Raw genomic sequence first — 26,029 nt, 5'->3', positions numbered from 1 at the left:
ACAGTGAAGTCACCTAGGCAGACTGCATTGAGGTTTGGGATTTATGGACAATTAAGGACTATATATACCTCCTTATAAATCCTGTCAACCTTCTTGCATCCTTACAAGTGAAGAACCACAACAGAATTCTGAAAGATGCCACAACAACCTTAAAGCTGTAGAGAAAAGTAAAAACAGCATTGATGGCTGTATAGAAAGAGTGTATTCCTTCACTCATGGAACTATTTGGACAATGGGTAAATTATCATATGGTTATATGGAGCCCCATGGTGCAGAGTGGTAAGATGCAGCACTGCAGTCAAATGTTCTGCTCACGAACTGAGTTCGATCCCGACGGAAGTTGGTTTCAGGTAACCGACTCAAGGTTGACTCAGCCTTCCATCCTTCCGAGGTCAGTCAAATGAGTACCCAGCTTGCTGGGGGTAAAGGGAAGATGACTGGGGAAGGCACTGGCAAACCACCTCGTAAACAAAGTCTGCCTAGTAAACGTTAGGATGTGACATCACCCCATGGGTCAGTAATGACCCGGTGCTTGCACAGGGGACTACCTTTACCTTTCCCCCCCATTATTATAAGTAGTGCACATGAAAGGATCACCATACATTAGAAATATCAGGCATAACTGAACAAAATGTAATTACAAATAAATTCAATTGAAACCAATAGTCAAGGATTGCAGTCATGATTAATAAATACAATTTTACTTCAACGGGACTTTGTCATGACTAATTTATGTTGCATTGTACCCACTAATTTTAAATTATAAGCTAAGCAGGGTCAGCCCTGGTTAGTATTTGGATGGGGTACCACCAAGGAATACCAGGGTTGCTATGCAGAGGAAGGCACTGGCAAACCACCTCTGTTTGTCTCTTGCCACAAAAACCCCAAAAAGGGGTCGCCATAAGTTGGCTGCGACTTGACAGCACTTCACACACAAGGAAGTACACTTCCTTTACATGCCAGTATCTCATCTTTACAAAAGTTCTACTGCTGCAACTGTTTTCTCCTCCAAGAAGAGGCCCAGTCTTAATGTTGTTTTTTGTGTAATTCCACACTTGTTGTTTCATCGAGGCATCCAGGGATACTGTGGTTTTTTTTTAAAGAACCCTCAACTTTCAATGTATGATTGCTGAAAGCAGCACTCATTAGCAAGACCAACAAGCCTATTAAAACTCCTGTGAGGGTTCGCTTATTCCACCTCCGCTTGTACAGAGTTGTTCATTTTCAGCTCTTAACTATACCGTCTGCCTGATAAAGGGATTAGAGCCCACTCATTGTACTGTAACATCCTGTCATTATAATGTGTTTTTGTTCTACTGCACCTTGGCTCCGTGCAGTGTTTAAGGACTGGAGGACTCATTAGTGTAGAGGGTAAATGTTTCTTTAATCTTCTTACGGTCTTAGGTCCAGTAAAAAGCTCCTATCCGTTTCTTTAGATCGAGGGCCTACCTGAAGTACCATTTCACATCACTGCGGTGGATTTTCAGTGCAGTGAGTCACCCACCCACTTGAAGCTTTTCACTGGCCTCGCTTGTTTTGATGCCCCTATAGACCTCAATGCATAGGCAGCTGTAGTAAAAAGAAATAAGTGATATTATTAGTAACCATATTTCCTTTCTTTACATCTCCCCTTGTAGGATTTTGCTGAAAAGAAGAAGGCAGCAGCAAGGGCTCTAGAGGATGTGAAGGCTAACTTCTACTGTGAATTATGTGACAAGCAGTACCATAAACACCATGAGTTCGACAACCACATCAATTCTTACGATCATGCTCACAAACAGGTAAGCCAAAAAGTCACGCAAGAGGTTGTGGTTTGGTTTTGAGCCATGCAAAATAGGCAGAGATCTTGTGTGCTTGTTTGAATTTACTATGGCTGTGGATATTGGGGGGGGCGGTGACAGTAAGGACAGGTTTGAGGCAGCTCACGTGACCAGTTGCACAGGGAACAATTCATATTACCAACAGAACTGGTCGGCATCAAGTAGTAAGTTATCTTCCGAGGCTAGCCAAGCTATCTTGTGATACTTGCAGTTATTCTTGTGGGTGGGGATGAGTTTCTGAGCTTCATTTCCTTGTAATGTTGACTTTGCAAAGCTACTCAAAGTCAGGGCCATAGCTGGGGGGGGGGGTGTGGTTGCCAACTTCTAGGTACTAGCTGGAGATCTCTCACTATTACAACTGACCTCCAGCCAATAGAGATAAGTTCACCTGGAAAAAGTGGCCCCTTTGGCAATTGGACTCTATGGCATTGGAGTCCCTCCCGTCCCCAAACCCCGCCCTCCCAGATTCACACAGCTGATAACCTGTCAAGTGAAAAGTAGCATTCCAGCCATGCACAGTGACCACAGGAAGCTTAATAAACCTCCCTAGTTTGGCTGCTTGCTTGAGCCTGCGAATCAAGAGATAGGGCAGAGGAGCTTAAATTGTGTGGCTTAGGTAACTGGTGCAGCAGGGATGTGGTTTATGGAAAGATAAATTAGGATTTAAATTTCTGAATAGGAATAGGTTTTTAAAAAATCAAATCTCAGGAAATCAGTTCTACTATACTTGTTCATTGGACTGTCATATGTTTTACTGTTTAATATCGCTTAATAACTCAACCATGAACTTCATTGGGTGGCCTTAATCACCCCTTTGCAACCTAACCTACCTTACAGGGTTCATGAGAAGATAAAAAGGAAGAGGAGTGATCCATGAATTCTATCCTAAGTTCCTTGGAGGATGAACAGGCTAAAGATGTGATTGATAGATACTACATAGGGTTGCCAGGTCCCCGCTGGCCACTGGCAGAGATGGTGGGTAGGGTTGCCAGATCCAGGTTGGGAAACTCCTGGAGAATTGGAGGTATAGCCTGGGGAGGTCAGGGACCTCAGTGGGATACAATACCACAGAATCCATCCTCCAAAGTATCCATTTTCTCCAGGGAAACTGATCTCTGTAGTCTGGAGATGAGCTGTAATTCTGGGGGATCCCAAGGTCCCACCTGGAGGCTGACATCCTTAAAACTGCCTTATTCAACAGCAAAACAGCTTTTGGTTATACTTTCTAATGCTCATGAGGACCAATGCATTGTTTTCCAGACAGAACTAGGCTAATTGTGTTTTTAAAAAATCCACTGCTCTTCTCTTTACCACTCAATTTGCCCATAAAAGGTTTGTAATGATATAAAACAAAAACAGTTTCAGATCCAAAACATGTGAAGCTAATCCTATAATCCCTCTTGCCTACACAAAAAGGATTTATTTCCAGCGTCATCTGCTTTTTCTACTTGTCAGGGTTGTTTCTGGACTCTGATCGATCCATTCCCAGCAAGCCCCAATCACATTTCTCTGCTTGGTGATTTATGCAAAGTGGAAATGCCATTTTGACGCACCAGTCAGTTTTTTCTTGGCTGCCTTCCATCATAAAAGATCATGGTTAAAAGCAATAAAGCTCTTTTTTTTAATTTTAAAAGTAGATTTAGTACTCTGAAAAAATAACCGATTGGCAGGGGAAGAAATGAAAGGCCAATATATTTAAAAGAACAACATAAAACCATGAGTGGAAACTGCAGCACATGTTTCTCCCATACAGTGCTGTGAGGCACAGAAATGTATCATTGCTAGGACATTCTGCCAGTCATGTTTGCTGTTGTTGTTTTTGTTTTAACCTGGAGTAGACCTGAGACCACATCTAGAATTCTCTGAGCTTTGATATTTGCAAGCCAGTAAACAGCCATGCAGGATTCCTGGCACACAAAGGTGTTGGATTTTGAGGGCTTAGTTATGCCCAAATCCTTGTTAATTTAACAGAGTGCACAAAGACTATTGTGCGCAGAGAAGCCCATCCAAACCTCTGTGTGTGCCAGGAACACAGTTGCTTGGAGCCTTTTGTCTATTCAACTAATATACTTCATTTATTGTAGGAAAGCCAATTCTGGAGAGGACAGAGTAAAATATAGTTCCCTATCTATTCTAACTTAAGAGCCCCGTGGCGCAGAGTGGTAAGCTGCAGCACTGCAGTCAAAAGCTCTGCTCACGACCTGAGTTCGATCCTGACGGGAATCAGTTTCAGGTAGCCAGCTCAAGGTTGACTCAGCCTTTCATCCTTCTGAGGTCGGTAAAATGAGTACCCCACTTGCTGGGGGTAAAGGGAAGATGACTGGGGAAGGCACTGGCAAACCACCTCGTAAAAACAGTCTGCCTAGTAAACGTCGGGATGTGATGTCACCCCTTGGGTCAGGAATGACCTGGTGCTTGCACAGGGGACTACCTTTAACTATCTATTCTAACTAACTAGGATAGAGAGAGGCCTAGGACTTGCATCCTGCCCTCATGGTGGCAAGATGGAGAAGAGGGCCTGTGTATGTGAGGAGGTGAGGAAGAAGAAGGAAGGAAGGAAGTTTCCCTGAGAGTAGCAATCTACAGAAATCAAAAGGATAGTTCAGAGCAGTAGAGAAAGGATGCCCCAGTGTCTTGTCCCGCTATCTCTCTGACTCACTAGTCTTGTCCACCTCTGGAGTCTGAGGTAAGAGACAGCACAAAGTACTTCACTTCCAACAAAAGGGCATAGCTGCACATCCCTCTCTGCAATTTTGTTTCAATTGTAGTCAATATCTCTGGCTAAAAGGACCTTTTTCTGGCCTCTTTAAATTGTGATCCTGCTGTGAACTTTGTGATATCATCAGCTTGCACTAGTTATTAGGGCTGTCAAAAAAAAAAATTCGGTACAGTTCGGATTCGGCCGAATTTGGCCCTTGTGGGTTCGGTACGTGCCGAAGTCCGAACTCCCCCACTTCGGATCCGTTCAATTCGGCGGGAATTCAAAGTTCGGAAACAAATTCGGCCGAATAAAGCCATTAAAAACACAACCGCGCCTTTCCGCGGCTCTGGGGGGGCATTTTTGGGCTTAGAGGTCCCAAACTTTTGGCAGAGCTTCAAAGGACGTTTATTGAAAGACTCCCCAAGTTTTGTAAAGATTGGGTATGGGGGGGCTGAGATATGGGCCCTGAAAGGGGTCCCCCCCACCCTTAATGTTGTGCATCTCTCAGCAGAGCTTGCCGCCCACGCACAAAGCTCCCAGCCCCGACAACAGCGGAGAAATTAGCAAAACAACTGCAAACACAACCTTGTTAAACAACACCTTTGCAACACACAACTGAAACCTCCCCCCTCAAACCAGGGAGCTAGAGATTCGAGGGGGAACACACACCCCAGGCAGAACCGACGAAAGCCCCCTTTGGCTTCCCCCCCACCCACAGAAACTGCTCCCTCCCCACACACACACATACACAGGAGAAAAATTATAGATTAAAGCCCCCAAAGGGGTCTTACTGTGGCTGTCTTCTGTTCCATCAAGAGGGGCTGTAATCCAAGATGATTCCAATTAGGCACGGAACGTTTTGCTCTGGAGAGGAGATGCACACAGGATCGGCTGCTCCATTCATCCCAATAGGGAAAAGGGGAAAGGGGAAAGGGGAAAGCCCATATCTCGGGACCCCCTGACCCAATGTTCACAAAACATGGGGGGTATCTTAAGAACACTGGTCTGAAACTCCGCTCAAAGTTTGGGATCTGCACCCCCAAAAATGCGCCCCCTGCAGCCATGGAAAGAGAAAAGGGGGGAGGCGATATTTCTGCCCCCACTGAACCCATCTTTACAAAACTTGGGTAGTATCTTAAGAATAATTCACTGAAGCTATGCTAAAAGTTTGGGGGCTATATCCCCAAAAAAAGCACCCCCTGCAGCCACATAAATGTAAAAGGGGGGGAGGGAAAAGGGGGAGAGCCCATATCTCGAGACCCCCTGACCCAATGTTTACAAAACTTGGGGAGTATCTTAAGAACACTGGTCTGAAACTCCGCTCAAAGTTTGGGATCTGCACCCCCAAAAATGCGCCCCCTGCAGCCATGGAAAGAAAAAGGGGGGGAGCCCATATCTTGGGACCCCCTGACCCAATGTTTACAAAACTTGGGGGGTACCTTAAGAAGCTTCATCTGAAGTTCCAGTGAAAGTTTTGTGTCTGTACCCCAAAAAATGTGCCCCCTGCAGCCACAGAAAGGAGCGAATGTGCACAAGCACCCCACACACACACACGAGGATTTCGCTCTCTCTCTCTCTCTCCCTGGCCGGGCCGCACATCAGCTGATTCCTCCAGTACTCAATCCTGACTGATTGGCCAGAAGAAGACCCAGCTTGCCCACCGATTGGCCGGGGGAGGAGAATGCTGCTTACTGACAGTTATGCTGCTTACTGACGGCCGAATTTGCCGAATTTATTCGCGAACTCCCGAACTCGCTGAATTTGGCCCCCCCCCCGTTGCCCGCCAGTTTTGAGTTCGGATCCGTCCGAACAGAAAAGCACCGAATCAGGGGAAATTCGGTTGATTTTCAGTTCGGGCCAAACCGAATTGACAGCCCTACTAGTTATGCAAGCTAATTTGAAACTGTCAGAGCTTGGAAACTGACTCCTCCCATTTCAACTATCCTACCTCCATATGAACCACGCCCTTCTGAGGGTCAGGCCCTGCTTGTAGAGGGCTTACTACCAACCGGATCTCCTCCCCTTTCCAGAGCAAAATGTTCCTTGTGAACGTGGGAAGACCAAAAGAAGGGAGAGTCTGCAACAGGCGATACCTCCTAAGGCCTTTCTTACAAGTGTAGTTTGTAACGGCTCCAAATTCAAGACCCGAAGGTTCTGAGAAAAGAAAACCCCTCTCCAGGTGCAATTACTAGGTGTCTTTGATGGTTCCTAAGTCATGGCTACATTAATACGGTTTCCATGTCTCTAGAGATTCTAAGAAGAAAAAGAAGAAGAATTGGGTTTTATGACCTGCTTTTCTCTAACTTTATGGGGGTCTCAAAGCGACTTACAATTGCCTTCCCCTCCCCACAACGGACACCTTGTGAGGTTTTAGGGTTGACAGCCCCGGGTTGGGAAATACCTTGAGATTTTGGAGGTGGACCCAGGGAAGGTGGAGTTTGGGGAGGGATTTCAATGGATATATTGCCATACAGTCTACCCTCCAAAGCAGCCATTTTCTCCAGGTGAACAGATCTTTGTCGCCTGGAGATTAGTCGTAATAGCCACCACCTGGAGGCTGGCAACCCTATGAGATTGGTGGGGCTGAGAGAGTTCAGAGAGAACTGTGACTAGCCCAAAGTCACCCAGCAGGCTTCATATGGAGGAGTGGGGGGATCTAATCTGGTTCTCCAGATTAGAGTCCACCGCTCATGTGGAGGAGTGGGGAATCAAACCTATTTTTCCAGATTAGAGTCCGCCGCTCATGTGGAGGAATGGGGAATCAAACCTGTTTTTCCAGATTAGAGTCCGCCACTCTAAACCACCTCACCTTGCTGGCTCTCCAGGAAGGCTTCAGGGCTAGTATCAATGGCCTTTCATAGTGGAGAGGGGCTGCAGTTCATTAAACTGGCTGGAGAACCAGGAATCATTGACAGGAAGTTGTGTACAAAGTAATAGTCAAAAGCCTGGCATTCCCATCTGTGTGACAGAATGCTACTACCACCACCCTTCCAGCCTAGTGTGCTGTAGACAAAGAGGACTTGTTTGAAAGACTGGTAAGTACGTTGGTCTCCCACTGAAGGCACCCCCCCTCCATTGTCAATGTTATGGATTTCAGCTGATGTTTTTAACTACAGAATACCAACCTACCTTTCATATATACATCTGCATTCCCAAAAGATTTACATCTAATTAATTAATACAAAAGACAGCTCAAAAAACTTTGATGGGTCTCCAGAAAGACAGAGCCTAGCTGTGTTATGCTTAGCTACATTCCATATAAACTAAGCAACTGTTTGTTCATCATGCCCAGCTGCATATGAGGGCAATACTGAATCCTAATTATCCTAAAGTTTGTAATAATGTTTTTCCATAAAGGGATGCAGGGTTTTAAACTATGAAGGTAAATGGTGCCTGGTGGAAAGAAACCAGATTTTTATATCTTGTTCATATGAATACTGTACAAAAGCAAAGGTAAGATCTCATGCCTGTGTAGAGTGTTCATACACCCCAGCCACCCATTTCATTACTACATGAATAGGTTGTTCAGAATGTTTCTGAATCTAACTGAATCTACTCAAAGAAGGAGCAATGTGATACTTTTTTGTATAATGCTGTTACTAGCTGCCTTTTAAAGTACACAGTACATTTCAAAGATGCCTAATATTCCTGTGGCATCTCTGAAATGAATTTTATTCACCCGTCTTCCCATTTCATTTGAAAATGGAAATCAATATTACCTACTTTTCTAATGTGATGTATTCATTTTTGAAGCATTAATTTATTGCTGACTTCAGCCAAGATACTTAGCTTGAACATTACTGCAATCACATTTATGAAATCAGTGCTTTGATAGCAGAACCAGAATTATCAAATGCCACTGAACACAGTCTAGTGACTTGTTATGACTTGAGGCAACAAATTCCCATTTTAAATGTCAGTTTATACAAGTCTTTATTTGAAATCCACAAATCTATGCAGTTAGATAGGCTTTATTAAGAACCAATGCACCTGGAGCACTGGAACTGCTTTGTTACTTTCTTATTATGCAAATAAATTAGCAGTATTCATCCCTGAAAACCACATGTTGTTGAGAATAATGAGGTTCCTTTCATCGTCAGGACTTCAGAAATCTCTAGCAAGTAATCGGAAGCTTCCTTTAAATGCAACGTCTAGATTAACTAAGTTGTTAAATGTTAGATGTAGAATTACATCCACTACTTTTTAGACTATGCTAATTAACATGTAAATTAGCAGTTTAGCTCTCGTTAAATTAGTGGGGGGAAACCATGGGACAGTTAATTTTGTTGATGATAGTCTACTGGATGAACAATAATGTGAAGCATTACATTATACAAGGAAGTGCGGAATTCTGTTATCTGATTCTAGCACCTCAAACCAGCCGTGCATGTCAGAGGAAGTGTTCTGTGTTAATATTTGTACTATCACCTGTTCTGAGTTTTCTCTGAGACTGCACATTTTAAATAATTCTACATAGCGTGGAAGGATTCAAAATGGACACCATAACCCACTCCTGGGATATAAATCAAGCAACTCATATTTATGTTCTTATGAACACTTACCTGAAAGTAGGTCCCATTGACTTTAGTGGGACTTACTAGCATCAATGGGCTTGAACTGAAAGTAGTGTTCTCCACCCCACCCCCCAAAGGCTGTAGCAATACTGGTTCATCTTCAAGGGGGGGGGGAAGGATGTTGTTTCTATTACTACAACTAAGGATTTACCAGAGATACCTTCTACTTTGTGTGGTGCGTGAAAGAAAACCTGTCAATTTAACCCTTTTTTCGTTGTTTTCTCAGAGGCACATATGCTCTCATTATGATCTTCAGGTGGGGTGGTGGGAAAGCCCAATCTATCTACTTTAGCCAGTGAAGTTGCTGGAAAATTCTAGAATTCTTTATGTAGTCAGAAAATCAGAATAACAGCGCTGTACTGTACTCTGCTTGAAAGAATGAAAACACACCAGGATAGAAAGAACAGCCGGACAACTTTATAAAATCATCTGACTTGAGACCTACATACTTTCAGTTTTCCAGCCTTCTCCTGCTAGGCCACTCTTAGATGAGTCAGTTCTGCAGAAGCCAATGTCCCGGGGCACAGCTATTTCTCTTGAAGGGGCCACACATCAGATAGCTAGTTAATCATGCATACATTACAAGACTTAATCTAATCTTTCTGAGTCTTGAGGGTTGAGAATTTACCAATGGAGTCATCTTCTGTTCCTGGAGCTGTACAGCCCTTCTCACCTTCATTGATAGATGGCAGAAAGGACAGAGGGTTAAAGAGGAGATTAAGAGGAAATAAGTGAATACTAACATGGGAAGGCAAGTATGGGGGGTGTCAAAATGATGGTGAGGGCTTTGTCTGTGCTCCGTGATGACAGGGTCATAGATATTTGTTTAGAGTTAGCATTGTATAGTAAATAGAGAGTGAAGTTCAGATAGACTGAGATTTAGACCTCCTCTCAGCTATAGAACTCACTGACTTTGAGCTAATCACATTAATTCAAACTCACAAGGGATGTGCATTGTGATATATCCGGTCTGAATATATATCTGAAAAATACCTTATCGGTATTTTCTGAATATATTCATATGTCCAGAAGGTATCTGGGATTTTTAGGAATATTGGAAAATGGGTCCCGAAATGGGTCCTGAAAATCCCAGAAATATTTGGGAATTACCAGGAATACCAGGAACCTGGATCCAAAAAATACTGATTTTTTTCAAGGTACTCATCACTAAAACTAACCTTCCTTACAAACCTGATGTGAAGATGAAATGGGATAAAGCCATATATGCCACCTGAAAGGATTGAAAAGGGCAGGATGAATATTTTAAAAAAAATAGTGTCTATTGGTAAAAAGGAATTTTTTAGGTTAAAAAAACCAGGCGTAGTAAGTAATTTACAAAGTCAACATATATCTTCATAAATAAGACAAATGGAAAAGCCTTCTTAGGGCATTATGACTTCAGAATACAGGTGGTGGATTATATGACTGAATCCTATCCCTTGATTTTTTAAAAATAAAATGTTAGAATATCTGATGAAAGGCTAGTCTAGAATTCTTCTAATTTGTGATCTTTCTGTAGGCAATGTGTGGAGGTTAGCAATAAGGCACAAGGTCACTGAGGGGACTTGAGTCCTGTGTTCCCTCTGGATCCCCTGTTTCAGGATCAAGTAGTATCCCTAGCCCTCTGCCATTTTAAAGTTGGGAGAGGAAGGGGTTGCAGCTCACCTGGGTCCTCTTTCTCCTATTGGTTAGTGCCCTGTACATTCTGGTCATCCTCGGGGCATCCACAATAGAGAGAGAATCAGCCTGATGTTGCTCCTCACCCTTGGGCTGCTGGAGATCAAATCACTGCTGACTGCCCAGCTAAATAGTACTTCTGGGCTCCTGTGGTGCTCTGGGCCTGCATGATAGCTGGCCTGTGGGAATGTGGCTGGGGATGATGTTGGACATTTTGCCTGACTTCTGTGGTCCTGCTCACCAAGCCATTGGTAGCAGTGGGACTCAGGCCGGGGCAAGCATCCGACATGTGATCCAGACATGCATTCTGAACTGATAGTCCTACGCGAGTTGTATTATGTGCTTTTTACATAAATGAAAGTATCTCTGCTTACATAGCAGTGTAGCTGTCACACTCAGTTGGTGCCTTCAAGGACCTGGCATGAGTCCCTCAAACTAAGAGTTTTTAAAAGCATTCATTCAGTCTGTAATTTCCATATGCGTCCACCCAAAGGAAGAAATTAGAGCACCTTGAGAGCTAACCATCTCAGTTTTCCCTTTGCTTTCAGTTAACCTTCTGAGAAATTTTGCTTGTTTTTTGTGATTATGGAACATGCCATTTGTGTCAGTTTCAGAGACTGACATTTAAAAGAGAAAATGGAGATCCTTTGTTTGGGATTTAAGTGGCTAGTGCTGTCCAGCTAGAGCTGGATTATTTTTATTTAGGTTTTATTTAAACCAGAAATAATATGTTAATATTGGACATTCTCCTTTCATTCCTTAGTAAATGAACTTTGACTGTGATTTAAAAAAAAACCTTCCCTGGTTCAAGCAAAGAACTCCAGACTAAGGCACTCCTTCCTTTCCCCCTCTGTGATATAGAGACTGGAACAAACTGCAGTTGATTGTGACATTAAAATGGAGGGAAATAACAAGCTGTGGTTTTTCTCTTGCTACAAACTAGGTTCTAAACCCTCAGTGAACCTAGTTTTAGGGTGTCCAGATGTCACAACAAATTGCTTTTCATTCAGGAAGTTTTCGTTCTCCACAATGAAAAGGGAACAAGAAAGGGAATGAAGCATCTGAACCTCCGGAATCCTGGATCACTTTCATCATGAACCAAACTAGGATGTGTTTATGACATTGAACTGCAGCCAGTTTTTCTATGAATGGAGCTTAATAGAAGTATATACAGAGTAGCAATGTCAGATTCTGGCAATCAGCAGCACTCATAATCACATACAAAGCAGGAGCTGTTTTGGCTGTGACTGTTGCCCTCGAACGGCTGTCCAGGGTTCTACTGCCACAATGCTCTGACAATGAAATGTCAACAGCCGCCTAATTTTTATTCATTTAGCCATAACTTTAAAGCTGATAATGCTTCCCTAGCAGCTGCTTGGTTTTCTCTAGCGGATGATTCTGTCATCTGATTAGTTTTCCCTTTTTACAGCTAGCCTGTGCCCCAGTAAATCCATCTACTGCACTCGCTTATGCCTTCCTCCTCTACTCTGAGTATAAATTGTTATCATCTACCTGATTAATAAGTGCAATTTAGCAGCATAATTGAGTCCAATGGTGTTTAAGAATCTTGCTGATCATCATGCTTGTATATAAATAAGCAGTAAATCTTCAAGGTATGCTTATAGCATTAAAAACCCCTTTTTAATAAAAAAAAAGCATGATGCATGCTTGCGCCTTTTCAAGGCAGCAGCATTATGAAGACAGGATTATTTGTTTAATCCTCAATGTGAGATGGAAATTAATTAACATACTTTCATTCCGCCTCAAATGTATAAAGGGGGGGAAAGCATTCACAGACTAATTCGCATTGAAATTTTCAGGATCTGTTTAAGCATCGGATGTTAGTATTAACTCTTAGAAAATGAATGTGATGCCAGGTGTCTTCTTGCTCCTATCAGTTCACAAAAGTGCTTTGGTCCATGTGCCCACATTAATTTATAATGGTTGCTAAACCCTCAGTTTAATGGTTGCTATACTCTCAGTGACAGCATGCAGATGACATCACTGAGCCTTCAGACGCTAGGATTTTTTCAGCTGAGCCTTAATCTGTGTATGTGAAACTGCTGTCACATTGAATTTGCAAATCCTCACACCCAACCGCCATTTGAAAAAAGTTATTAACAATCTGATCTACAAACCAGTTAAGATGGTCTTCGTATAATCTTGTTGATAATAATTGGCAAAACCAAGGCACTCTTACATAACTGAATGTGTGGGCCAGTTTAAGTGGAATTCTATGTGGACAGTTATAATTAACATGAGTACCAGGTGGACACAATTGTGCCTGGAGCTGGGACCAGCCCTGGGGGTGCGGGAGAGAGAAGGATGACACAGACACACCATTCTGGGAGGAATTAGGCCACAACTTTATTGATTACAGATTCCTCAGGTCTTGCCGCAGCACTGTACAGTTGACGTCCCAACTGCTATCAGCATCTTCCCCAACCCGCCTGTTGGGGTAACCGAGGGCAGAGGGCTGGGCCCAGATGCCGCCGGAGCCTCCCACCGGCCTCCGTCTGCCGGTACAGGCCGCGGCGGCGACCCGGGAGGCGTGACGGCGCGCCGGGAGGCATTCCCAGGGCGTAACAGCACCCCGGGAGGCATTCCTGGGGCGTAACGGTGCTGGGAGGGGGGAGGGGCTGACATTACTCAGCCTCCTGAGCCGTTTCAGCTCTGGAACGCCTCCTGGTGCGCCGTTTCTCCCATGCAATCCTATGAGGGTTGCACAGTCTTTTTGTGCCGGGTAGAGGTTTCGGTACCACCGAAACCTCTTTAGGAGGCAACGCCTCTCAAGAATGAGCTGTAAAAACATTATTTCTGCTTAATATTTCTTGAGTTAGAGCTCACTCCTTAAATGCATAGAAATAAATATCCATTAGACCTGGTTAAATACCCAATAGGGATTACAAAGAGAGGCTGGGGGTAAAACAAAGGCTCAACTCCCTCCCTAGCTGGCTTCCTGGTTGTGATATATCTGAGGAAATTGTTATTGTTGGTCTTAATGTTTTGGGCCAATCCTATGTCCCATTCTCTTTTTGTCAACTCACATTTGTTTAACGGCATTAGCAGCTATGGATTCATCTGCCCTGGCCCCTTCTGTCAAATGAGGCATGGACTAGGTTTGAGGGATCCAGCAATGCTGCCCATTTGTTTTTATCATCTATGCAGCATAACTCTGTGCATATTTAGAAGACATTTCAGAAGGAAATTCTACTAAATTTAATGGTGCTAGTCTAGGAAGAGGGTATAGGATTGTAGGTTCCATTATTTCTCAATCATACAGATTTCCAGAATACCCTTCAAGCAAATTTCAGGTTTCTGTAGTCACTTCCCTGCATTATCTAACACCATGCGTAGATGAAGCATAGTGGTGGGCAGAAATATAATAGGTAGTGCTAATTGCATAGGAATCCATCTAGTCAGAATCTTTGAATGTGAGGTTAGTATTTATCTTTTGGTTAGCAACAAAATGGGTTGTCAAAATAAAACATGTACTATGTTGCCTTAAAAACAAGTTCAGAACAACAATATATATGCAACCGTATTTATCTACTGTTCAAGGGAAACAAATAGGACATGGTTTTAATCAAAGTCTGTGAAATGTTTGTCATTCAACATATTATCATTTCCCAAGTTCATACAGCTGCACAAGATTATTCCATTGAGCCACACCAATAACACCCCAAATAACAGTAACATATTGTTTCAGCAATGAAAGAGCAACTTGAATAGGATTCAGCTGCCCTATTTCTCCTTGTCTTTCAATATAATGTTTGGTATTACTTTGGGTCCCCTAAGCCAAAAAGATATAAAGCTACTATCGGCATGTTGAATCTGAGCTGATGCATATTTTAAGGGGATTGTGGTGCTCTTTTAGTATTTAAACTCAACACACTTTCTTTCTAATGGTAAATAATTCAGATTCAGGGTTACAAGGCAGGTTGCACATAGGAAAAATATATGCCACCGTGTAAACGAAAGATAATATTTTAACTTAGAGAGAGAGAGAGAGAGAGAGAGAGATCAAAGCTAACAATATTGTCGAGGAACCGTTAAAATAGTTAAAGCCCCATTTAGAAACTAATTGGATCATAAGCAGAAAATGTAAAATAATTGCAAGCTTAAGCCCCCTTGAGTTGAACTGTGTAGGATTCTGAGTAGACCCTTTTAGGATGGCATGCCTGTGCAAACTTAATTGGGGGTAAGTACTGTTGAACTCAGTGGGGTTTACTTTTGAGTTGAAATGTTTAGAACGGCAGTACTAATCTGTGTCCTTTTGATACCCTTTTTTAAAAGTTAGTTTTCAAATGACTGCCTAATTACATGTTATTGTAAACTTGCATGTTGGCAACACTACTGATCAGAAACCTGAACACAGCACATAAGTAATCCTTGCTGATATTAGGTAGGGTTTGGCTCAGTCACCCTACCCTCCAATCACATTATCAGCAAAGCTATTAGCCTACTGGAGAGGCAGTGCATGGAAAGCAAAGGAATTGATGAGCTATATGTTGATTAAACTTGCACGTCAAACAGGACAATAAGATCCAGTTTACTAGAGGTCAGTAGCCCAGGGAATGGAGCACAGGGCAAACCCAGAGTGCTGACATTACTTCTGGGGTTAGATTTTTCCTTACAGACTTAGAACAAAAAAACTGATCATTTCAAACACTGCAACATACTCCTGTTTGTTAAATTGGATTTAGCTGCCTCCATGTATGAGGGAGCCCTGACCTGGATAGCCCCAGGCTAACCTGATCTCATCAGATCTCAGAAGCTAAGCAGGGTTGGACCTGGTTAGTATTTGGGTGGTGAACCTCCAAGCAATTCCAGGGTCATGACATGGAAGCAGGCAATGGCAGACCGCCTCCGAACGTCTCATGCCTTGAAAATCCAACGAGGTTGCCATAAGTCAGCTGTGACTTGACGACACACAAAAAATGTATGAGGGCCAAGGAATGGCTTGTTGGAGACATCTGGGTCTGTGTGATCTAGTTCTTTGTACCACTTGTTTTGATGGGACTGAAAAGCACTTAACTTTCACTGGATACCACCCAATATTGGGACAATGGTGCCCTGTGCAGAAAACCTGGAATAATTCAAGGAAATTGATAGGGTTACTTGGCAGCCAGCAGTGAAGGATCACAGAAGTGTGTGTGCTACTAGGTAAGATTTAGCACAAAGCTCGTCGTCATGATTAAATCCACTTCAAAGTAATTTTACAGCAATATTGTTTTGTGATTCTGTAAAACAAACGGAAATGCATCAGTTAATTTTAAAGTTGCCTTTCTCACATGTTTAATCCTGAAAAGTAATAGCCTTTTCAAAGTTATTTTTAGAATGCCAGTTACCATGGTGAAAGCAAATTCTCTCCCTGCTCTTTCTGCTAGTTGCTTAGATGGCTAATACTGTATGCTTTAGACATACACACACACAGTTATGCTTTTTAATAACTTTATCATACTCATGTTATGGCTAGGATTTGGAACTCATTTTACAAATAATGTTATTGGTTCTACTATATTATTCCACAGTTATTTCCATTTAAGAAAAAGAAAGAAAAAAGTCATTTTAAAATTCTGTCAGCTGCTGCATGCTCAATACACCATCTTTGCTGAAAAGATGGACATCCAGCTTTGGAATGGAATTTACAAAACAAGATGTAACCTGGACTTTTTATGTTTAAAATAATCCCTGTAATCCTTAGTATGATTATTTTTAAAAAAAATTACTTGTGAATATGAGCATGATCTGAAAGGCCAAGAAACAAGACGTTGCTCAGTTCTTGCTCGGGGCGAGGAGGGCTTGGTGGCAGACACACAAGTTGTTCTGGGGAGAGGGGGTTAAAGAGCTGTGCCTGGCAGGTGAAGCTCTATTCTTAGTTTACAGAAGGTGGGGGGGGGGTCAAACAGTCGAACTCGAAAAGGGAATCTTCCCTGGGCATGAATACTCCAATGGCCTGGGTTGCTGGAGTTTGCTTCACTCCGGTCAAGGCTTCTGGGAGGGGAAGAGACTACAGAAACAAAATTCTAGGGACTCTGGTCACCTTGGCCTGAGGTTATGCTGAGGTTTTTCAAGGGAGCTGTCTCTTGACAGTCTTGACCAGCCCCTTGCTATTCTTGGCCCCTCTTAGACCTAGAGCTGTAGAAAGAGAAAGGTCAATCACACCTGTGTTGTAGGAAGAGAAAGGTCAATCACACCTGTGTGACTTCTTCTTAGGGCTGTTAAGAGAAATTATTTTATTTCCTCTTTACCCAATTTCTCCATTTCTTTTCCACTTTTTAGGAATTTGAAAAGAGGAGAGGCAGGAAGGGAGGTTCTGAAAAAATTCGGAATTTCATTCTGTAGATGCTCAGAGACCGGCAGTGTCTTCCCAAACTTTTCTATCCAGATCACCAGTGGCATTGACTGGTGATCTGTGTTTGTGCAATATCCTCTGTGAGCTATTGGTATGATACAGGTTGTGGGGGTGCAACAGTCCCTGCCTCCAATCTTATACACTTCTTTGCCCAGTGTACCAGCTCCCATGATCAAGCTAAATACCTTGGTATTTTTTATTTTTAAAAGCAAAATGCAAGACTTCTGTAAAATAAATCATAATTTGGCACGTGTGACTAAGTTTAGCCAGCCAGTTAGGTACCTAATGGCATGAAAAAGGTAATTGCACACTTAAATGTCTGTTAATTCCCAGGCTCACTATCTTGGTTGAGTGCCCTTATGTATGGTTGTAATTATTCTGATATTGTTCAGCAGCGCTTGTTAGGATGAAAAGTCCATTTAGCATCTTTGCGTAATTGTTTCTCCAGACAAATGCTACCATTGTATATTTTGTGTACAAATTCTCCATTTCACAAATGCCCATTTCGTGGTGGTTTCAGATCATGACATTTTTCTGTGGTTTGAAGAAACACTTGGAGATTTATTGAGCTAGCTCCTTGAGGTATATAACCAGGTCCAAAAATTATATTCAATAAAATGCTTCTGAGTACAACTGTTTAAATTCTTCTCATCAAGCCTCCCCCTCCTTTTTGCCTGAAGTTTTCCCTTTTTCGTTTATATCAGCTGATGCAATCATCTGGTAACAGTTTAATTTGTATGTGAAGGCAGAAGTCAGCCCACCTATTAGACTCTCTTTACAACCTTTGGGTCTCTTATTTCATAGGAAAGGTTTGCTGTCTCTCCGTCCTCTGGTTACTCTGGGTAGTGATTTTATTGAAGGAAAATGGCCATTTCCTAGAGCTCAAATCTCAAGAGAACCAGTGTGATGTAGTGGTTAAGAGCAGCAGACTCTAATCTGGAGAACCGGGTTTGTTCCCCTACTCCTCCACGTGAAGCCTGCTGGGTGACCTTGGGCTAGTCACAATTCTCTCAGAACTCTCTCAACCTCACCTACCTCACAAGGTGCCTGTTGGGGGCGGGGGAGCGAAGGAATTTGTAAGCTACTTTGAGATACCTTTCGGTAGAGAAAAGTGGGGTATAAAAACCAACTCTTCTTCTTTTCCTAAGTAAATATGATTCCTGCCTTCCTTACTACCAATTTCCTTGAATTACTCTAGTGGTTATGATGAACATCTACTTGCTACTGCCTATGACGTCAATGCTACATAGAAAATAGTGTGCATGTGCCAGTGATTGTTTCAGTTTAAGCAATGTCTTCTCAAATACCTTGAGCAACTGAGAAATGCAGATCAGAGATTTCATGGTTCCAGCTGCTGAAAAAAAGAAACTCCCCAAAAACATATGCATGCACCAACTACTCTGGTTCACAATGTAACCTTTCAAGTAGTCCCTTTAGGTTTGTCTGGCATCATGCAAAAATTGTATTTTCAGGCTTCCTTTTGAATAACCCTTTGATTTTTTTTTTTTTTTGCCTGTTGTGTCGATCATGTCAGGGAAGAGAAATGCATAATCATGGTAAAAATTGGTTCATAATCTTTTATGCTTCCGCTTTTATCTTTCTCACCCAGAGACTAAAGGAGCTCAAGCAAAGGGAATTTGCTCGGAATGTGGCTTCAAAATCCTGGAAAGATGAGAAGAAACAGGAAAAAGCACTCAAGCGCCTCCATCAGCTGGCTGAACTGCGGAAGCAGTCCGAATGGTAGGCATTTGGAAGAGTTGCATTACATTCTAAGCTCCTCCTCTTTCCCCATCAGCCCCTGATTCCTGCTCTCCGTCATGCACAGGTCATATTACATGCTCTTTGAACCACTGTTTTCTTTATCCTTGATGCTAAACATTCTTGCTTTGCTAGTCATAAAACTGGAAATGCTGAATTAATTCCTTAGCTTCTGAAGGCTGGTGTTTTAACACCTTTTCTGTCATTCTGCTCTTACCTGTAATAGTGTTGTACTAAATTTTCAGGGACAGATGTTTCCAGTGCAAAAAGGGGACTCAAATGCTCACCAAATTTCTCTCCATAAGCTTTTTTTGGTACCTTTTCTACCAGTATGCGGCTGTTAGATGCAAAATAGTACCTGTTCTCCATGGTTCTTCTACTCCATCTTTGAAGAGACCCTAGAGGAGAGTTGTGGGCCTGTGGGTTTGAATCCAGCAGTGAACAGACAGAGAGCCTGAGGCAAGGATCCTTTTAAAATGAGATAAAGCTTTACTGAAACTACTTGTGCATCCTAGGCTAGCATCATTCCCGCACACACTCACCCCAAAGTTCAGGTAGGCAACAACTGGCTGTTGCACAACTTGACTGCTGAAGCGAGAAAGCTCCAATAAAGATGGAAGGCACACAATCTGCTTGAGTAGGATAGCTCTATTGATGATGGAAAGTACAACTCCGCCTAATCTGTCTTTGGCCCCTCCTTTTAGGGCTGGTGACATTTTGAGGCCTCTGGCCCTTCTCTTGTGCCTTAACCTGTTTAGCCCTTCCCCTTAGCCTCTAAAATTGCATGTGTGCCCAGTTCTCGCTCGATCCTTGTTGACAGCTTCAAGGCTCCAATGGTCTTTGCAGATTCAGAGTCACTTCCCTTCAATTGAATGGAGATATTCAAGTGTCTATCATGTGTATCAGGATGGCATAGGACAGTCTGGTTTCAAGAAATGGGAGTGTGGAGATTGATCTTTGTCCTAGATGTTACCTGTGCTACACGCACATCTCCCAGACACACTTCCAAGCAATTCTCTGTCTCTAAACAGGGTTAGGAAATTTCAGTCTAAAGTTGCCGAATATACAGAAAATTACAGGGAGAGCTGCAAATGGAAGTTCTTGCTCCTGTAGACTTAGAAGCAGACATATAAGCATTGAATGAAGCATTTCATAGAACATAATCTATTAGCAAGCAGTATTAGATATGGAATCTGTATTCCATATCTTACACCACCCCTCCCTGGAATGCAGTCATAGGCTACAACCTGTTATTCTCAGTCCTGCTAGTGATTATGTCACAGCACTTGACTCTGAATGGAGGAAGGAGAGGGACCCTTGAACTTCTTCCCCTGTTTTCCTATCTTGCTGCATAGTGGTTTCTTTGTCTATCAGTGCAATGTGCCAAAGGCAGAACATCAGTATACTTGTCTTGCCAATAGTTTTACACTCTCCCTTGTTTACAAATGGATGACCTTTCATGCTCCTTTCCAATTGTTGGAAAGGGATGACTTTTTCAAGGGTACAAAAATGTTCATGGAAACCAACTTCCATTTTGGTTTAACTCAGAAGTTTAAAGCATTATTAAAATACAATTTTACCTTATTAAATCTGACCTTGGTTTACTGCTTTTGGCAATTTGTTTAAAAGCACTAGGACAAGGGAACAAAATCTTAATTTTAATACACTTAGTCAAGTAATCCTTGTTTTCATTAGTTTGCATATTTCCAAATTATTCAAGTACTTCCCTCCAGGGTGAAATAGCAACATCCTGCTTTTAAAGGATGAGATATAGTTAATTCAGATACATACCCACAAGAAGTTGCCTTTTTATGTGATTTTATTTAATTGTTTTATATATTATTTTAAAGGCTGTTTTAATTGTACAAATGTATTCATATTCCCTACCTTGGGACCCTACGGGTGAAAAGGCCATGTAAAATATTTTAAATAAATAAATGTATTGGACCAGACCGTTGGTCTGCTAAGCCTACTACAGTCTATTCTGATTGCCAATGAATTTTGCCTTTGGTAGCCATGCTAGGTGCATGTGGAGATGACAGAAAATTGAAGTTGAGGAGTCACACATGGTTGTTCAATTGATCATTACTTCTATACTGAACAACACTTGCAGTGTATAGTGTGGCATACAGAGTTGAATCCAGAGGTTTTTAGTACATGTATATCTCCCTTAAATGTACAGCTTACAATTCGTTGTAATATTAGGCATGCCTCCAAACATGCTTTCCTATTGCCCAAATGGAGCTGCTTCATACATTGCAGTGAACAGGAAGCCTGTGCTTATAAGGAACTCAATATGTGTACTAGAACAGATTAGGAGTTTTGGATCAAGGGCTCTGCCTACAACTCACGAAAAAGTCATGTCAAAGTAGTCATTGAGTTCTATGAAAATACTGTTGCACGAGTGATTTGAGGGATGTAGTATTTCAAACTATAAAACTCATCTATAGTTAGGCGAGCACTATACTTGAAGCACCACTGATATGAATAGAGAATGCCCCAAAGCAAAATTGCTCAGATAGTACCTCTAAGTTGATAACAAAGGAAATGCTTTCTTTTAAGAATCATGCCAGCCATAATGAAGTAGTCTTATGTATCATGGCATGGCACATGATCCCATTCAGAGGAATGGAGTCCAAGCCTTAAATATGTTACTTACATGTTCTGAATATATACTGCCCAATCCAGTGACATGTCAAGCTGTCAGCTTACACTGGGAACATGCGACTTTTGACAAGACTTGCTTTTGAGTATCGACTTTGCACCTGCAGATCTGCACTATTTCCACCCCCATCCCCAGCCTATGGTGTCATGTCATCAAGGTGGTGGTCTTTCTCTTTCAAAGCAAGTCACCTACAGCCTTTATCATTAGCATGGATCGTCAAAGGAAAACAATGAAATAAGGAATGTACACCCTCCCACAACGGTGATATTGGTGATGGTGAGGCTGAGATGACTTTGCTTCCTGAAGCATATTCCATGCAATATGAGAGGGACAATTGTCCAAGCAATATTGCAGTGATTCATCATTTTGGTTTGGCTTTTCTACTGCATTCATGCTGGCCATTTTTTGAAAGCCATAAGTACCATGGTGATGGCACCTATCTTAGTAGACTGTTTCAGGCTGTGTTGAGCCTTCTGCAGTAATATCACTCATTATCTTGTACACCATCAGAATGGGTTGCTGCTGCCATGTTTGTATCAAAGCTGGGTTATCCCACTTAATTCCAGAGCATTACCGCCAATGCCCCATTAGCAGGGTTTCTGTTGGATTTCATAGCTTCAGTGTAGCTGTCTGTATCCATACTTGTCAAAGAAATATCTTTAATATTTGAAATTCATTTTTAAATCAATTGATTTTATCATGTTATTTATTCCTAGTGTTGCCGGATGCCAACCAGTGTGTAAAACATCCCAAATGGCTGAAGAAAAGCAGCTGGAGTTGCAAGAGGAACTTCTCTTAGTTCATGAGGACAAGATCAAGAATGCAGCCGGACAAATTCTCACCAGCAGTACTTCAGAGAAACAACAAGATCTTGCAATAAGCAAGGACCAGCCTTGCATGGAGAAATGCCATTTGCTTCGGAATCGTGTCTCGCCGGCATTTCCCTGTGGCACCAATGCCTGTAATCGGACAGGGGTGTCTTTCTCCTTCTCTAAAAAAGTTCATTTGAAGCTAGAGTCATCAGCATCTGTTTTCAGCGAGAACCTGGAAGAAGCATATGATTGCACTGGATCACCTAGGCACACAGAGAAACAGATTCCTCAAGACTACCATACTTGCATACATATGAGTGATGAGAGAAAAGCAACTGTACAAAAACGGTTAAGTAGACTTCAAGATCACAAAGATAGCCTACCATCATGCAATCCAGCTGTGACAAGCAAAATGCTGAAAGAAAAGGATCATAATGCTAACATAGAACATGAGGAAACGCATCTACATTCTCCAGATTTGGGTTGCTGCAGATCTCCATATATAAAGGATCAAGGAAGAGAACTGAATGAGATGATGAAATCTTCAGAAATGGTTGTTCCAGCTCAATACCAAACTAGCAATGTTTGTATGCAGCAAAATACTTATAAGCACAGTGATGTCCTGTTAGCAGAACATGTCTCTGAGTTCTCAACCCAACGCTCATTGGAGCAAGAACATTCATGTGAGGTAAACTACCATCCCTATATGTTCAAAGAGACTGGATCATCTGATTGTTTGAAAACGGTAAATGAAAACACTGGAACACCTGGGGGAGATGCACTGGTTCATAAAATTAAGTCCAAAGCATTACCTTTTCTCCATGTTCTGAGTAAAGATGGCAGCACCGCCTTACGGTGGCCCACAGAACTTATTTTGTTTACAAAAACAGAACCATCTGTTTCCTATGGTTGCAATCCATTATATTTTGATTTTAGACTCTCCTTATCCCATAGAGAAATTGGACATCATGAAGTCAACTTAGAAAACTGTAACGAGCACTCAGTAATGATGGACGTAGATAGAAATGAAGCCTCAGGTCTAACCAAGAACAAGCAACTGTCCGATGAACAAGTTAATCAGACTTTGAAGCCAAAGAAGACAAGAGCTCTAAGCCTCAGAAAGTCCCAGCCAAAATTGGATCCAGACATAGAGAATGAAATGAATCAAAGTGCTCCAAAGTATATTTCAGATGATTTGAATGAAAGTATACCTAAAGTGCCTGGTCACCTCGATTGCTCACAAAGGCATTACACAAGAGCAACAGGTCCCCAAACAGAAATGAACATGAAATCTTTAGCACACCACTTGCAGAACTGTGAACAAACTCTAAAGGATGAAAACATTTGCATTTATCCCTTGGTGTCTAGGATAAAGAAGCAAAAATGTGTACAATGTGATTTAATTTATTCCCAAAGACAAAGCAACCTGGATTTGGTCTCATGCAGCAGTGACGTAAGTGACAGTGGAAAAGATGCCATTCTTGGTTACAAGTTTGCTTCCACTGGCGAGTGCTTCGAAAGTGAAGAGAAGGGGGATTTTGCTGGATGCTGGAAATTCTCTTCTTTACAAAAGTCCTCTTCTGACAGGCAGTCTAATTATTCAGACACCTCTGTTAGCAGCGCAACTAGTTTTGCTAGTTGCTACTCTAGTCACAGATTGAGTGATCACAGCAGAAGTCATTTGCCTTTTTGTTGCAAAAGGAAACAAAAGCCGGTTGAAAGGCAGAAATACAAACACAAAAAGCACAATTGCATTTCATCTTCCGATGATGCAGATGAGGTCTGCCTTTTCAACAATAAAAGTCAAAGATCTAGAAACTGTACACTGAGACATGCAGTAAAATATCAAAGACATTCGAGATATAGGCATTTACTACATAGAGAAGTATCAAAGCAAAGCCGAAACAGACATTCTGCCTGTAAACACAGCAGGTGTAGAAGCTACAGCAGCTCAAAAGGGTCCTCCACCCAAGATTCAGGAAGCAGTGAAAGATCATCAAGTTGCACCAGATCAAGAGGCAGCAGTTCAGGATCCCTTGCTAAAGAATCGATATGTGATTGGAACAAACACAACAGGAATATGATAAACTATTATGGCTCTGAATCAGGGAAAGCCGATTCTGCACACTATGACTGCCGAAATATAAGTTGCCCATCACAGCCTGCTGGCATTTGCTCTAGCAAACACCCAGGAAAAGAAACAGTGGGGCAACGGAAGTCATTAACTGCCAAGCTACTTTTAGAAAAAGTGAAATCAAAGAAAATCCAGGCGCAAACTCAGAATGGGGAGAGCTTTTCAAATGTTTGTGGTGTCGAACTCTGCCATAGTCAACCTGGCACTAAATGTGTATCTTCAGTGGATAATGAAGGAATGTTACCTTTGCCTGAGAATGCCCTCCACATCAATGCAACCAGTGTGTGGAACAGTCAAGCCAGCACAGTGGAAAGCAGCGCAAACAAAGACCAAGTTGAAGCTTCAGTGATAAATAATGCGGCTCTTGCAGCTAACTACAGTAATTGCCTCCTGAAAGACTTAATTCAAAGAGGAGCTGGGTATCAGGCCTCAGATATGGAAAAGGACACAGCAATAATCGAGCCGTCAGATCTCTTAACTGGTGAAATGCAATCCTTTCTACAAAGCTGTGACCCAGTACCAAATGATTTTCCTGGTGCTTTTCCTTCTAATAAATATTCTGTTGTTCCGAATCCAACAGAGACCAAAGAAGAACACAATGCAAGCTTGAACTTGATGCAAGTGGAAGGGGATTTCAGCTCTTACTCTGACAGTGCTATGCATAAAGACAATGAAACAGAAAACAAGACTGACTTGTACAGCAAATGCATCTCTTCTTCGTTAACTCAACAGCCTATAACGTTTTCCCCTGATGAGATAGACAAATACAGGTTTCTTCAGCTGCAGGCCCAGCAGCATATGCAGAAACAACTTGTGGCAAGGCATCTTAAGGTTTTGTCGGCCACCGGACCAGCTGCCTTCTCTGCACCCCCATCAGTTCAGTCAGTTCCTGTTCCACCCCACGCCTCTGTTGCCACCCTCCATCATACCTTTTTGCAAAGTTTTGCTCTCTCGGCTGCGGTACATCCCCACAGCAGCCATCTTTCCCTGACTCGCATACACCCGTTCCCGCAGTCTCACTTTGCCCCAATATCTCTGTCGCCTTTCACTCCAGCTTTCATGCCTACACACTCAACCCTCCTGACAGGCCATCCACTCCATTTAGTATCTGCCACTCCCATTCACCCTTCTCACCTGGCAATCCCCTCCCTGCCCCATCCAACATTTATTCCCACCTTGTTCGCGCCACAGCTCAGTGGAGCTGTAGCTTCTGCAATCCATCTCAATCCTTTCATTCACCCATTATTCCAGGGGCCAGAATTTCGGCATCGTTCTTGACCTTGCAAGATGTGTTCGGTCTCTGGGGGAGGGGAGCAGACGTAATTTTTTTAAAAAAAATCTTTAAAATCGCAAAGTTGTCACCTTACACTCCAAGAGCTGTTTAGAAGGGGAAATATTCTTTTAAAATCAATGTGTATATCTTGAGGGAAGTTGTGGCATTTACCTAGAGCACATCAAGAACACTGAGGGAAATCAAGGTTGGCTGACACAGCATTTTGAATGTTGATTTGATTATCAGATGATGTCTGG

At 42.3% G+C, this 26,029-nt stretch overlaps 1 protein-coding gene across 1 annotated transcript in view; it reads left to right on the top strand.

The window, feature by feature from the left end:
* Positions 1-25,777, top strand: part of ZNF804B (zinc finger protein 804B) — a 232,411-nt gene extending 206,634 nt beyond the window's left edge. Inside the window, exons 2-4 of the mRNA XM_056857968.1 lie at positions 1,638-1,781; positions 18,740-18,870; positions 22,270-25,777. Of these exons, the coding sequence (XP_056713946.1) occupies positions 1,638-1,781; positions 18,740-18,870; positions 22,270-25,777 (3,783 nt within the window). The remainder of the gene's footprint in view (positions 1-1,637; positions 1,782-18,739; positions 18,871-22,269) is intronic.
* Positions 25,778-26,029: the final 252 nt, after the last annotated feature.

This window comes from Euleptes europaea, chromosome 11, assembly GCF_029931775.1.
Source record: "Euleptes europaea isolate rEulEur1 chromosome 11, rEulEur1.hap1, whole genome shotgun sequence".
Lineage (NCBI taxonomy): Eukaryota > Metazoa > Chordata > Lepidosauria > Squamata > Sphaerodactylidae > Euleptes > Euleptes europaea.
Note: the sequence above shows the minus strand (reverse complement) of the source record. Positions and strands in the feature narration are given on the sequence as shown.